The sequence below is a fragment of the Centruroides sculpturatus genome, unplaced genomic scaffold, assembly GCF_000671375.1.
Source record: "Centruroides sculpturatus isolate CEXI.00-Female unplaced genomic scaffold, Cexi_2.0 scaffold208, whole genome shotgun sequence".
NCBI classification, from domain to species: Eukaryota; Metazoa; Arthropoda; class Arachnida; order Scorpiones; family Buthidae; genus Centruroides; species Centruroides sculpturatus.
In genome coordinates, this window is record NW_019385210.1 from 9850 (window position 1) to 23070 (window position 13221).

Genomic DNA, 13221 nt, shown 5'->3' on the forward strand with positions numbered 1-13221 from the left:
TTATCCTCGTTTAAACTAATTATGTACTCTTGACATCTTTCTAGACTCGTCATCGCTCCATTATAACGTTTTTATTCCCGAATTTTTAGCATAATAAGCGAATTAATCCGAAATCTCGTTACAGTTCGAAACCTTAGCATGAATAATGAATATTTTTTAAAGACTCTAATCAATCTTCTTCACCTACAAGCGGTCGCCATCTGGTGTGAGAAGATGGCATTAACGTTTCTTGTGTTTTTTAAACACTAACGACAATAAAAAATTTTTTTTAAATAATTTATTTCTCCGTTTATTTAAAAAAAATACATCCGGTGCTTTAAATTAAATAAATATAATTCCTATATTAATAAATACAATAATTTACAAATAGCGTAAATTCCGCTTATTTATTTTTATTCTTGTATAGTTTGCTCTTATAAACATCCCTGATATTTAATATATTCAACTTTTCTTTTTTTTTCAATCTTCAAGAAAGATCGGCCTTAGCATCTTAATGGCACCAATTCTCCTCTCTCCACGTTTAAAATCTCGGATAAAATTCTCTTCTTGCGGCTAACTGGGTGAGTTGTTATTATTATTCCCGATTCGGAAAATGATCGTTCGAGAATATTTTTCTTATATTTGTTCTCTTTCTCGATTTTTAAATTGACCTGAAAGAGTAAAACGATAATAAAGAAGATTAATAATAAATCTTCTAAACGCCAGATGGCAGCAGATTTAAAATTATTCGATAAGTGCTGCCAGACGAAATGATATTCTGTACCTGATTTTGCTGATGGGCCACTTCTCCGACGTTGAGAAGAGCTGTTGCTGTCTGAGTGACCAAAGTCCAGCTGCGAAGTATATCTTCTTCTTCCATGCTAGGTCCATTGATACATAATCTGATAACGTATTTTCCTTTCAGGACTGCGGGAACGGCGAAAAAGTTGCCGGAATTATTTAAAAAGTACAATAAAGTTTCGGTCAGATGATTCGGACCCTAAAAAAATACGTTTAAAAAATATTATTATCGATCTTAAACTCTTTTGATGCGATTATAATTTAATAGATATTTAAATTACCTTTAATCTGAAGCAAATTAAACCAGTTTGTACTTCGTTCATGACTTCGAATCGTTCATCTTCTCTTATCCAATTTTCCATAGTTTTAGCTAATTTCACATGCTAAAAATTTAATTTTAATATATTAAATAAATTTTTATATATTAAATTAAAGAATGTTTAATTTAAATAACTTTATGTCTTACATTTCTGATATGATCTTGAAGTTTTTCGATACCGAACTTCCTGATAACAAACCATATTTTTAAGGAGCGGAATCGTCTACTTAACGGTATACTCCAGTTCTGTAATCAGAAAAATTCGTAAATATTTAAACATAAGGAATTTATATATTTATAATTTTAGATAAATAAATATTTTAAAAAATGCTTACCCTGTAATCTACTGATACGTCTGGAAGGAAAAATAAAAAATAAAAAAAGTTAATAACAGAAAATTAATAAACTTTTATATTTTTATCTGCCAGATGGCACCACTTTATGCAGGAATAAAACTTACTGGATTGGTTGTGTTGAAGATAAATAGGATCAACTGTCAGCGGCTCCATTAAGTGCGTTTTATTTTTGACCCTGAACAAAAATAAAAAATGATTCACGTTTATTAAATAATAAATGAAAAACGATAAGAAAATTTAATAAAACTAAGATAAAAACGAAATGTTAAATTATTTCATATTCTTGCCACTAGATGACACCGTAAAACAACTTATTTATTTATTTTAATTCTTTATATCTAAAAACAGAACATTTCTTTTGATAAATTTCAAATACTTACCACATAAGAGAACAATCCAAATTTACCAATAGCCATTTGTGTAAGTTTACATTAAAAGAACTGGCATACTGTTAGGAAAAAAAAAAGTAATTTAAAATGTTTGCTTTCTTGAAGGATGTGTACTTGAAATTTAAATATTTTATTTAACTTACTTCTAAGCCTTGAGAAAGATAACGAAATTCCGGACATATCAAGGCATTTCCTGCATAAGCTGCATCTACATGCAACCAGATATCGTGTTCTTCGCACAAAGGTCCTAATTCGGTTAAGTCATCGAACGAACAGCAAGAAGTAGTACCCAATGTAGCTGATACCTAAAAAAAATAAGAGAATAAATAAATAAAGAAATTCGTTTATAAAAATTTGTGTTGATAAAACATAATCCAATGAGGCGATTCTTTAATTATAATCCAATTTCGAAGGTATCGAAAAAAATATGGGGCTTAAGAAACGAGTTCGTTTCGAATTTCTTTTTATCTAACTTCAATATTATCGAAAGCAGTTTTTGTTTATCTAAAGTTTAGTATTCATTAAGAACTTTCTTTTTTTTTCAAAAAATCAAGTAATGTGGTTAAAGAGATGCCAATAATTACAAATAATACTTACGAAAAATGGTGTTAATCCTTGTTCTTGATCCTCCTACATAAGAAAAGAAAGTTGTTAGAAATATTTTATGATTTTTTTCTTAATTAAAAGTTTTAATCTTATTCTTAAAACGTATATAAAAAGAATTATTACCTTGATGGCTTCAGCTAAGATGCCACCCCTTAATCTGTAATTTTCATCTGTTTCTAGGCGTCGTATCTTTACGAAACCGATCATGGCGGCTTTTTCTACGCACGAGTGAGCCTAAAATGAAAAATAATTGTTGAAAATTTATATTTTTTTTAAGAAATTATTTCTAAAATATAGAAGAAGAGATATATAAATATACATACTTCTTGCGAAGTGTAAGCTACTAATTTCGATAACAAAATCGTTTCATCTACTTTTGGATTTTGTTGTTTTAACTCCTTCAGTTTCTTATGACGTGCCGCTAGAAGACAAACTAAAACACATTCACTGGCCGAACCCTATTTAAAAAATTTTAAATTAACTTCATGCATATTTACTTTATTATAGGCTATATTTAAAAGAATAAACATCAAAGTTTTCTGTAGATTTACCTGTATGACACCACCGCCTAAGCTATCAGAAGAAAATAAAAATTCATCCTGTAATCCTAGCATTTTACCTATATGAAAGTTTAAAAAAATAGTTAAATTATTTATTTAAAAAAATCCACAGTATCTACTTATAACAGTTCATTTAAAAATCCTACCAATCCAATTCATCATTACAACTTCCAATTCAGTAAAAGCGGGGCAGGCAACCTATACGAATTTTTAATTAAAAAAATTATTTAATATTTTATTAAAAGTTTCAATGAAAGAATTAAAAGGAAAATAATCAGCTAATATAACTCACCCAACTAAATCCAACAGCTCCAAAGGCTGATGCTAACATATCTCCCAGTATTGAAGGATAGCTGTTACCACAAGGAAAATAAGCGTGGAATTGAGGATGCTGCCAATGGGTAATCTATCGAAACAAATGTATTTTTTAAAAAAATTATCAATAAAGACTATTCGAGCGTTGGTTTAATGTGTTTAAATTAGGCTACTTACACCGGGCATGATGTAATTTTGTACATCCGCCATAATTTTTGCCCAATCTTCTCCATCTTTAGGTGCCGATTCTGGTAGATAAGTGGTAAGATATCCCGGTTCCACATCTGCTTTAACGCGTAAAGTGTGAACGTTTTGTCTATAGCTAACGATACATTCGGCAAGTTGTTTGCTCCTAAGTTGAAATTCTAAAGAGTCCATAGCTAAATATTAAAAAAAATTTCAATTATAAAAGGTTAATTAATTAATAAAATAGTATAATACTTATTCTAGTCCATTGGTAATGTATAATGCTTACCTGTCTAGTCTACTAGTACAATACAACTTGAAGAATACTATTACTTGTGTACGTATGCTTAAATGGTATTTTATATATATTATGGCTGCATAGGTAAACGTGACGTTGCATGACGTTGAAGTGTGACGTTACGCAGGATATATTGAGTAAAGAAATTAAAGAGAAATCGAATGTAAAAATCTGTAAGAGCGGAAATGGAATTTTCCAAGGAATACTTTCCGAGGTAAAGTTACAATTTAAAAAAAAAGTAAGTAGTATAAAATTTATAAAACATGTATAAATATAGACGAAAAATTAAAGGTTTTCCGTAGTTTTTACGAACATTTCAAAGTTATGTCGGGAAGAAAATGCGAGTCATTTCAAACGTCATAAAGGATGAAGGATTATCTACAGTCTACAAATAAACATTTTTAATCATTAAATTCTATCTAATTCTATCTAATGACATTTTTACACAAAAATAATACTTTTCCAATGAATAAAAAATATTTTTAAAGCTCAATTTTATTTATTATAATACAAAATATAAGTAATAAATATATAATTTTTCATATTTAAGTATCATGGCGCGCATCTAAAATTTGCAAAATGAATAAAACTAATTAATTTTACAAATAAAATATATATATTATAAAAGCCAAAACATGGCATTTTTAATCAGTTTATAGCATAATTGATAGTACATTTTTTTTAATTTAAAGATATAAACAGTTATAGTGTATAATATATACTGTATTTCCGTTTAAAATAAATATTTCTAAATATAGAATAAGTCCTAAATTTCTAAATATAGAATGTATATTTGTCTGGTTTATTGTAACATAAATACAAATTAATTAAAAATTTACATAATATTTCAACGGAATTGAAATCAAACATTGTTTTTTTAAAAAAAAAAAATTTAGTTCACGGCCATATAATAGCGGGCATTATCCGATTTTAACCCACAAAATCGCATTCATTGCATTTGCAAGATACAAAATCTCGGCGATAAATAAATATTTAACTTGCCGTCTGGTTTATAATTTATTCGATTAATGGGAAAGAATAACAATTAGTAAATTATTCAGTTTTAATGGCGGAATGAATTTTATTAAACAAATTTCATTAGATCAGTATTATTCTGGGAAAAATATCTTTATAAAACTCATTAGAAATTTGAAAATAATTCATAATAAAGATCGATTTTTAAATCGTAACGAAAGTGAGCGATTGGTTAAACTTTTTCAAGTTTAACCAATCGCTTTAAAGAAATGGTTTTACGTATTTTAAAATTTGAACATTTGAAAATTTAAAAATATAGGCCTATATAATTTTTACTTAAAAAGACACGTTTAATTAACTACTTCGCAAATAATATATTAATATATTATTTACATTTTTATTTTAATCAAATAACGGTAATTCAGTTTTCGCTATTTTGTCGTTTTGGCCATATTCATTAATATTCACGTTTCTATTAGTAACGCGACTGCGCAGTAACAATTTTGAGATAACAGACGACTATTTTTATCTTCCATTTTGTTTTATTTATTTATTTATTTATTTTAATTATTTGATTATTTTCTTCGTTTATACAATTTAATTATCGATTTTTGAAAAAATTTTGAAAGAATTTAGTTTATTTTTATTTTAATGTTTATATATAAACACGATTTGAAATTTAAATTACGTAATTTTCCCACTGGCCAATCAAAATAGTTATTATTCAAAACACAATTTTCATTGTGAATTACACTAGGCCTTCAATTTAACGCATTCCGATTTAGCGCAATTCGGATTTAACAGACGAAAAGATTTAAATTTTTTTTTTTTATATATTCACAAATATATATATAAAACACAAAATATATCCATTAAAAGACAGGCCAACAGGTCAATGAGTATAAATTATCCAATGTACAGTATAGTACATTATTATAATATTTTATTCAGAATTATACGTTATAACAATTGTATATAATGAATTCGTGTATTGTATTTAATGGACTTTCGGTAATAATGTTAAATAGAGGTCCTACTGTAAAATTTTCCATATATTTAAATTATATAATGCCGATAAACATTTTAAAGTACTGTACAGTACATTAACATACAATTGGGAATTATGAAGCTTACTCAATGTCCAGGAAATGTTTTCGTATCAATATTTCCGGCGGTGATCTTTGATTCCATCCGCTGAAAATTCGTTTTAAATATTGAGAAATGTCTAAATTACTATTTATATTTATAAGAATTTCATTTAATTGTAAAGTTATTTATAAAAATTTTTAGAGAGAGAAAAATTTTTACCGTGATTAATGATCGACTTCCTTTGTCGATCCATCTGAAGAGTGGATAGTGACAAACAAGAGCCGTGTTGTCCACCCATCGCAATATTGATACCCGCAAAACAGCGAGATAAATCTCCTTTCAACAGCCAGGGTGGAGCAGCCCGAACAGATTAAGCGTATTTCCTCCAAACGAAATGAAATATCTTTAATTTAATCACTGTACGTCTGTAAACCGCGTATCAAACTGTTGATTCTTATCGTTTAAGACGTTTTCTCCACTTTTACATGCGGAAGAATTAAATAATGCCATTTTTTCCTGCTCCTTTGTTATCAATATTGGAATATGTATCGAGTTAAATTTTTTTTTCCGAAAATTTATTGTATTTTTATAATTTTTTTTTATTAAGATGTACTTTTGAATAACATATTTTCATTTGTAAATAATACAAATCCAAATATATAATAATTTATACTGAATAAGTATAAATAAGTATAAATAAGTATAAGATTATCCGATAAAACTTGAAAGAACAATCGATATATGATACGTCACTATTATTAATACAAGGCGTAGGTGTACTTTACCATAAAATATATTTACGATACATCGATACACCGTTTAATTTATATGATTCGGCATTTACGTTAAAAAGAAGAAACGTTACAGTCTGTTGAGTGGGAGGAAAATAAACTACTTCCATTACTAGAAAAATATAATTGAGTTGCTATCTTATTCATCAAAGGTGTTACTTCCTTTAAAACAGCCTATGTTGAATAACTATACTTCCTCTATTTTTTTTTTATCTAGGAAATACACTTATTTCATCAGTAAATACTTATCCTACTGTTAAAATAACTTAATAAATAATTTTTAAATATGATCCATTCTCTGAATATTAATTAGAACTCGAACTCTTTACGTATTTGATGGGAAACTATCTATTGTGTAGTGTAGTGTTTCCAACAGTGCAAATCTTGTGTGAAAATTTGTATTGTATTTCCTAATTATTGTTAATACAAACATTATATTAAAAAAGTTCTATGTAATTTACTATGTAAGTTACTATCGAAACTCCTCAAATCGATTTACTGTATTAAATTGAATTTTTTTTTCTTTAATGACAAAGCTAGAAAACTAAACTCACGAAAACCACAAAATATACAGTTGCTACATCGTAAAATTTACAAAAAAGTTACCAATATTCTTATTACTAATGAAAGGATACCATTTTAAAGGAGTGTATTTCCGGTGTTAGAGTAATGTTTACAGATTACATTTGTGCTACATGTGAAATTATTGATAAATACTAATGTAAACAAAGAATATTTGCTCAAGTTTTTCCTATGTTTTAGTCATATAAATACATAAAAAATAAATAAATGAAATTTCATTTTTTCTTTCGAAATAATAATATTTAATATACACTAAATAGATTCTAGAGAATCCAGAAAGGCATGATGAGTCGAATGCTTATCCCTAAGGCCAATTTTTTCTCTCGAGTTTTGTATTACAGAAGCCTTTTAAATAGGTTTTTTTTTTTATCAGGCCTAATGTTATGTAATTGCTGTTATGAGGATTAAATCGGAAAGTTTAATTTTATTAAACTAAATTGTAGTAATGTAGTTTACAAAATGAAGCTTGTGATATTTATTAATTACAGAGTAATTATAGACTCTATAACTGTTTAAATATTAAAACATCTACAGAACTTAACACCAGTTAATAATATTAGGAAGGTGATGCTTTTTTAGGTTATGTACCTTTTGACTCAAAACATAAGTTAGAAAACTTATGTTTTGACAGATACACGTGCCAAATGATGCGGCCCAAAGTACCCATTGATGCAACCCAATGTAAATGACGCAAACTGTCCATGATGTCATTGCAAAAAATTAATTCTCATCATATATTTATAGCAATTACATTGTTGTATTATTAACGGATAAGAACAAATTTAAATTATACAGTAACACCTTTCAAATAACGTAAATGATAAAATATATAGGCCTAAATCTGTTTTAATCATTTCATTTAATATTAGTAAATGTTAAAATATTACACAAAACTTTCATATTTTTACTATTAACCTTGACCTATTCGTTACAAAATAAAAAAAAATTGCTAGAAGAATAATATTTTGTTTGTAACATTCAATATCAATAAATCACAACTCGGACAATTGCTACCTAATCAGTGACATCCAAAGATGATAAAGTGCACCAAAGGAGGAGCATATATATTAACCAAGCGTGTTTTCCACCAATGGAGGGAAACGGGGGACCGGGAGGGGTGGAGACTTTTACACACACTCTTAATGGGCCATCCTAGGGTGACCCTAACCATCCTAGATACATTTTCGACTCTTTCTGGTACTTTTGTCATGAAAAAAAATGGCTAACGTTCGACCAATTTTTGGAGGTTATCCCTTTCAAGGTAAGAGATATCTTGCAAAGAATTTTTCTGTAAAAAATCCCTTCTGATACCAAGTTATAAAAACTGCTTCAACAAACAAAAAAAAGAAAAATTGATTTTTTTAGTATGGTGCAATCTTTGATTCATTCATCTCAATGTAAAAGAAACTAAGATTTGTGCATTTATACATGTAAAAAATTTGGGTATTTTATAGTAAACCATAGTTTTTAATGGGAAGGATATTAAAATCCTTTGAAAACTTTCATCAAAGATCTGGATATCGCTATTCCCACGATCAACAGATGGAAACGTTTAGCATTTCATTTACTTGAAAGGAACTCAAACAGAGTTCATTTAGAATTCCCACTTCTCTTTAAATAAATCTATTTAACAATTAGTCTAAATTCCTATTGCACACATGTGTGAAAAGCGATTGGATTCACAAGTCAATAAGAAGTTGATTCTTTACACGAGTCTTTAAGCCTAATTTAAGCCTATTATTCAATGAAGAATCCATCATTTTTAATGTTTGGTGCAAGTTATTCCTGTATATAAATTAAATTTTAGAAGTTTTTTTTTAGTTTACAACTTAATGTTTATTGTGATTGCTATTAATATCAGTTAATATTTGTATTTTGAACAGGCCAGGGTCGAGTCAATCAATTGGGTGGTGTATTCATAAATGGACGGCCTCTTCCAAATCATATCAGACTTAAAATTGTTGAAATGGCAGCTGCTGGGATAAGGCCTTGTGTTATTAGTCGCCAGTTGCGTGTGTCTCACGGATGTGTCTCCAAAATTCTTAATCGATATCAGGTGAGTGTCTCTTACAATTACTACTGCTACTGTACTTTATTAGTAGCATACTAATTACCGTACTCACACTTAGGTGCCAATATCTAAGAAGCGTTTTATTTTCCGGTAAACACAAATTTTAACCATTTTCATATTTATCGCATGTAATTTCACTGTAAAACTATAAATAACTTTCATTCTGCGAAGAATTAAGAATTCCATTATTAACACGTGAAGGGAAAAAATCTAACATTATTTAAAGATGAAAATAGTTAGAACAATCGTATAAAATTACTCCCGAGTTTTACAATATTTTTATATAAAACTAAACGAATTTATCATTTCTGTAATCGATTAGAAAGCATTTAAATTTATTTAACTTACACGCCTGCAATTGCATATAAATTATCTTCTAAATGATACAGGATCTTATAATTAGGAAGATAAATTCATCCTAATGGCATAGAATAATCAAATCGGATGTAAGAATATTAACAAGAGACAAAATTTGTAAATATTTTATATTTATCACGAATCAATTTTCTATCATCGGGTTGCAGAAGACTTTCACAACTATCAATATTTATGATCCATTGATTTCAATGGCTTCAAATTTACTCGTATCGTAATAATTTGTACGCTTTCAGCAATTTAAAAGAGTTATTCACTATTAAATATAAATAAAGTATATCAAATGACATATTGATCATTCTTAATAAGTTCGATTGAAGATTTAGCTTTTTAAAACTAACAAGTAAGAGTTTTATTATTACAATGTTCAATAGAAATTAAGACATTAAAAACTGATAGATAAAATGAATTTATATGTTTCTTCTTCGTTATTTAAATTAAATTACGTCAAAACGTAGAAAATTCTGCTTTTCGTACTTTCGTAAACATCTTTAGAATAAATGAGACAACAGCTATTGTGCGCTTAATAGATGCTTACATTAAATTTATATACCGTGATAAATATGCTTACATTGTTAAAGTGTTCATGCGTTCAATCNATAAAAAATAAAAAAAGTTAATAACAGAAAATTAATAAACTTTTATATTTTTATCTGCCAGATGGCACCACTTTATGCAGGAATAAAACTTACTGGATTGGTTGTGTTGAAGATAAATAGGATCAACTGTCAGCGGCTCCATTAAGTGCGTTTTATTTTTGACCCTGAACAAAAATAAAAAATGATTCACGTTTATTAAATAATAAATGAAAAACGATAAGAAAATTTAATAAAACTAAGATAAAAACGAAATGTTAAATTATTTCATATTCTTGCCACTAGATGACACCGTAAAACAATTTATTTATTTATTTATTTATTTTAATTCTTTATATCTAAAAACAGAACATTTCTTTTGATAAATTTCAAATACTTACCACATAAGAGAACAATCCAAATTTACCAATAGCCATTTGTGTAAGTTTACATTAAAAGAACTGGCATACTGTTAGGAAAAAAAAAAGTAATTTAAAATGTTTGCTTTCTTGAAGGATGTGTACTTGAAATTTAAATATTTTATTTAACTTACTTCTAAGCCTTGAGAAAGATAACGAAATTCCGGACATATCAAGGCATTTCCTGCATAAGCTGCATCTACATGCAACCAGATATCGTGTTCTTCGCACAAAGGTCCTAATTCGGTTAAGTCATCGAACGAACAGCAAGAAGTAGTACCCAATGTAGCTGATACCTAAAAAAAATAAGAGAATAAATAAATAAAGAAATTCGTTTATAAAAATTTGTGTTGATAAAACATAATCCAATGAGGCGATTCTTTAATTATAATCCAATTTCGAAGGTATCGAAAAAAATATGGGGCTTAAGAAACGAGTTCGTTTCGAATTTCTTTTTATCTAACTTCAATATTATCGAAAGCAGTTTTTGTTTATCTAAAGTTTAGTATTCATTAAGAACTTTCTTTTTTTTTCAAAAAATCAAGTAATGTGGTTAAAGAGATGCCAATAATTACAAATAATACTTACGAAAAATGGTGTTAATCCTTGTTCTTGATCCTCCTACATAAGAAAAGAAAGTTGTTAGAAATATTTTATGATTTTTTTCTTAATTAAAAGTTTTAATCTTATTCTTAAAACGTATATAAAAAGAATTATTACCTTGATGGCTTCAGCTAAGATGCCACCCCTTAATCTGTAATTTTCATCTGTTTCTAGGCGTCGTATCTTTACGAAACCGATCATGGCGGCTTTTTCTACGCACGAGTGAGCCTAAAATGAAAAATAATTGTTGAAAATTTATAATATTTTTTTTAAGCAATTATTTCTAAAATATAGAAGAAGAGATATATAAATATACATACTTCTTGCGAAGTGTAAGCTACTAATTTCGATAACAAAATCGTTTCATCTACTTTTGGATTTTGTTGTTTTAACTCCTTCAGTTTCTTATGACGTGCCGCTAGAAGACAAACTAAAACACATTCACTGGCCGAACCCTATTTAAAAAATTTTAAATTAACTTCATGCATATTTACTTTATTATAGGCTATATTTAAAAGAATAAACATCAAAGTTTTCTGTAGATTTACCTGTATGACACCACCGCCTAAGCTATCAGAAGAAAATAAAAATTCATCCTGTAATCCTAGCATTTTACCTATATGAAAGTTTAAAAAAATAGTTAAATTATTTATTTAAAAAAATCCACAGTATCTACTTATAACAGTTCATTTAAAAATCCTACCAATCCAATTCATCATTACAACTTCCAATTCAGTAAAAGCGGGGCAGGCAACCTATACGAATTTTTAATTAAAAAAATTATTTAATATTTTATTAAAAGTTTCAATGAAAGAATTAAAAGGAAAATAATCAGCTAATATAACTCACCCAACTAAATCCAACAGCTCCAAAGGCTGATGCTAACATATCTCCCAGTATTGAAGGATAGCTGTTACCACAAGGAAAATAAGCGTGGAATTGAGGATGCTGCCAATGGGTAATCTATCGAAACAAATGTATTTTTTAAAAAAATTATCAATAAAGACTATTCGAGCGTTGGTTTAATGTGTTTAAATTAGGCTACTTACACCGGGCATGATGTAATTTTGTACATCCGCCATAATTTTTGCCCAATCTTCTCCATCTTTAGGTGCCGATTCTGGTAGATAAGTGGTAAGATATCCCGGTTCCACATCTGCTTTAACGCGTAAAGTGTGAACGTTTTGTCTATAGCTAACGATACATTCGGCAAGTTGTTTGCTCCTAAGTTGAAATTCTAAAGAGTCCATAGCTAAATATTAAAAAAAATTTCAATTATAAAAGGTTAATTAATTAATAAAATAGTATAATACTTATTCTAGTCCATTGGTAATGTATAATGCTTACCTGTCTAGTCTACTAGTACAATACAACTTGAAGAATACTATTACTTGTGTACGTATGCTTAAATGGTATTTTATATATATTATGGCTGCATAGGTAAACGTGACGTTGCATGACGTTGAAGTGTGACGTTACGCAGGATATATTGAGTAAAGAAATTAAAGAGAAATCGAATGTAAAAATCTGTAAGAGCGGAAATGGAATTTTCCAAGGAATACTTTCCGAGGTAAAGTTACAATTTAAAAAAAAAGTAAGTAGTATAAAATTTATAAAACATGTATAAATATAGACGAAAAATTAAAGGTTTTCCGTAGTTTTTACGAACATTTCAAAGTTATGTCGGGAAGAAAATGCGAGTCATTTCAAACGTCATAAAGGATGAAGGATTATCTACAGTCTACAAATAAACATTTTTAATCATTAAATTCTATCTAATTCTATGCAACGTCGAAAAAGTTTTCCATTGAAAATAGTGGAAGTCGATACGCTAATAGAATGGCAACAAGCCCTACTCGTTGAAGTTTTCCCGCGTCAACCCCGCTAAGTTGTCAGAAATAATTCTGGCTGGCTTTTGATAAGTTGCACAGC

At 28.2% G+C, this 13221-nt stretch overlaps 2 protein-coding genes across 2 annotated transcripts; both read right to left on the reverse strand.

The window, feature by feature from the left end:
* Positions 1 to 314: 314 nt before the first annotated feature.
* Positions 315 to 3947, reverse strand: LOC111636165 (aromatic-L-amino-acid decarboxylase-like). The gene is made up of 16 exons (XM_023381358.1): positions 3801 to 3947; positions 3503 to 3705; positions 3303 to 3416; positions 3157 to 3208; positions 3002 to 3069; positions 2774 to 2908; positions 2574 to 2684; positions 2442 to 2474; positions 1988 to 2149; positions 1836 to 1903; positions 1560 to 1630; positions 1435 to 1454; positions 1247 to 1345; positions 1062 to 1163; positions 764 to 979; positions 315 to 650 (listed from the first exon to the last, which is right to left on the reverse strand). The coding sequence occupies exons 2-16, from the start codon at positions 3701 to 3703 to the stop codon at positions 483 to 485; spliced, it is 1620 nt and encodes a 539-aa protein (XP_023237126.1). The 5' UTR covers positions 3704 to 3705; positions 3801 to 3947; the 3' UTR covers positions 315 to 482.
* Positions 3948 to 10322: 6375 nt separating this feature from the next.
* Positions 10323 to 12783, reverse strand: LOC111636185 (tyrosine decarboxylase-like). The gene is made up of 11 exons (XM_023381381.1): positions 12637 to 12783; positions 12339 to 12541; positions 12139 to 12252; positions 11993 to 12044; positions 11838 to 11905; positions 11610 to 11744; positions 11407 to 11517; positions 11275 to 11307; positions 10821 to 10982; positions 10669 to 10736; positions 10323 to 10455 (listed from the first exon to the last, which is right to left on the reverse strand). The coding sequence occupies exons 2-11, from the start codon at positions 12537 to 12539 to the stop codon at positions 10323 to 10325; spliced, it is 1077 nt and encodes a 358-aa protein (XP_023237149.1). The 5' UTR covers positions 12540 to 12541; positions 12637 to 12783.
* Between the last annotated feature and the right edge of the window lie 438 nt (positions 12784 to 13221).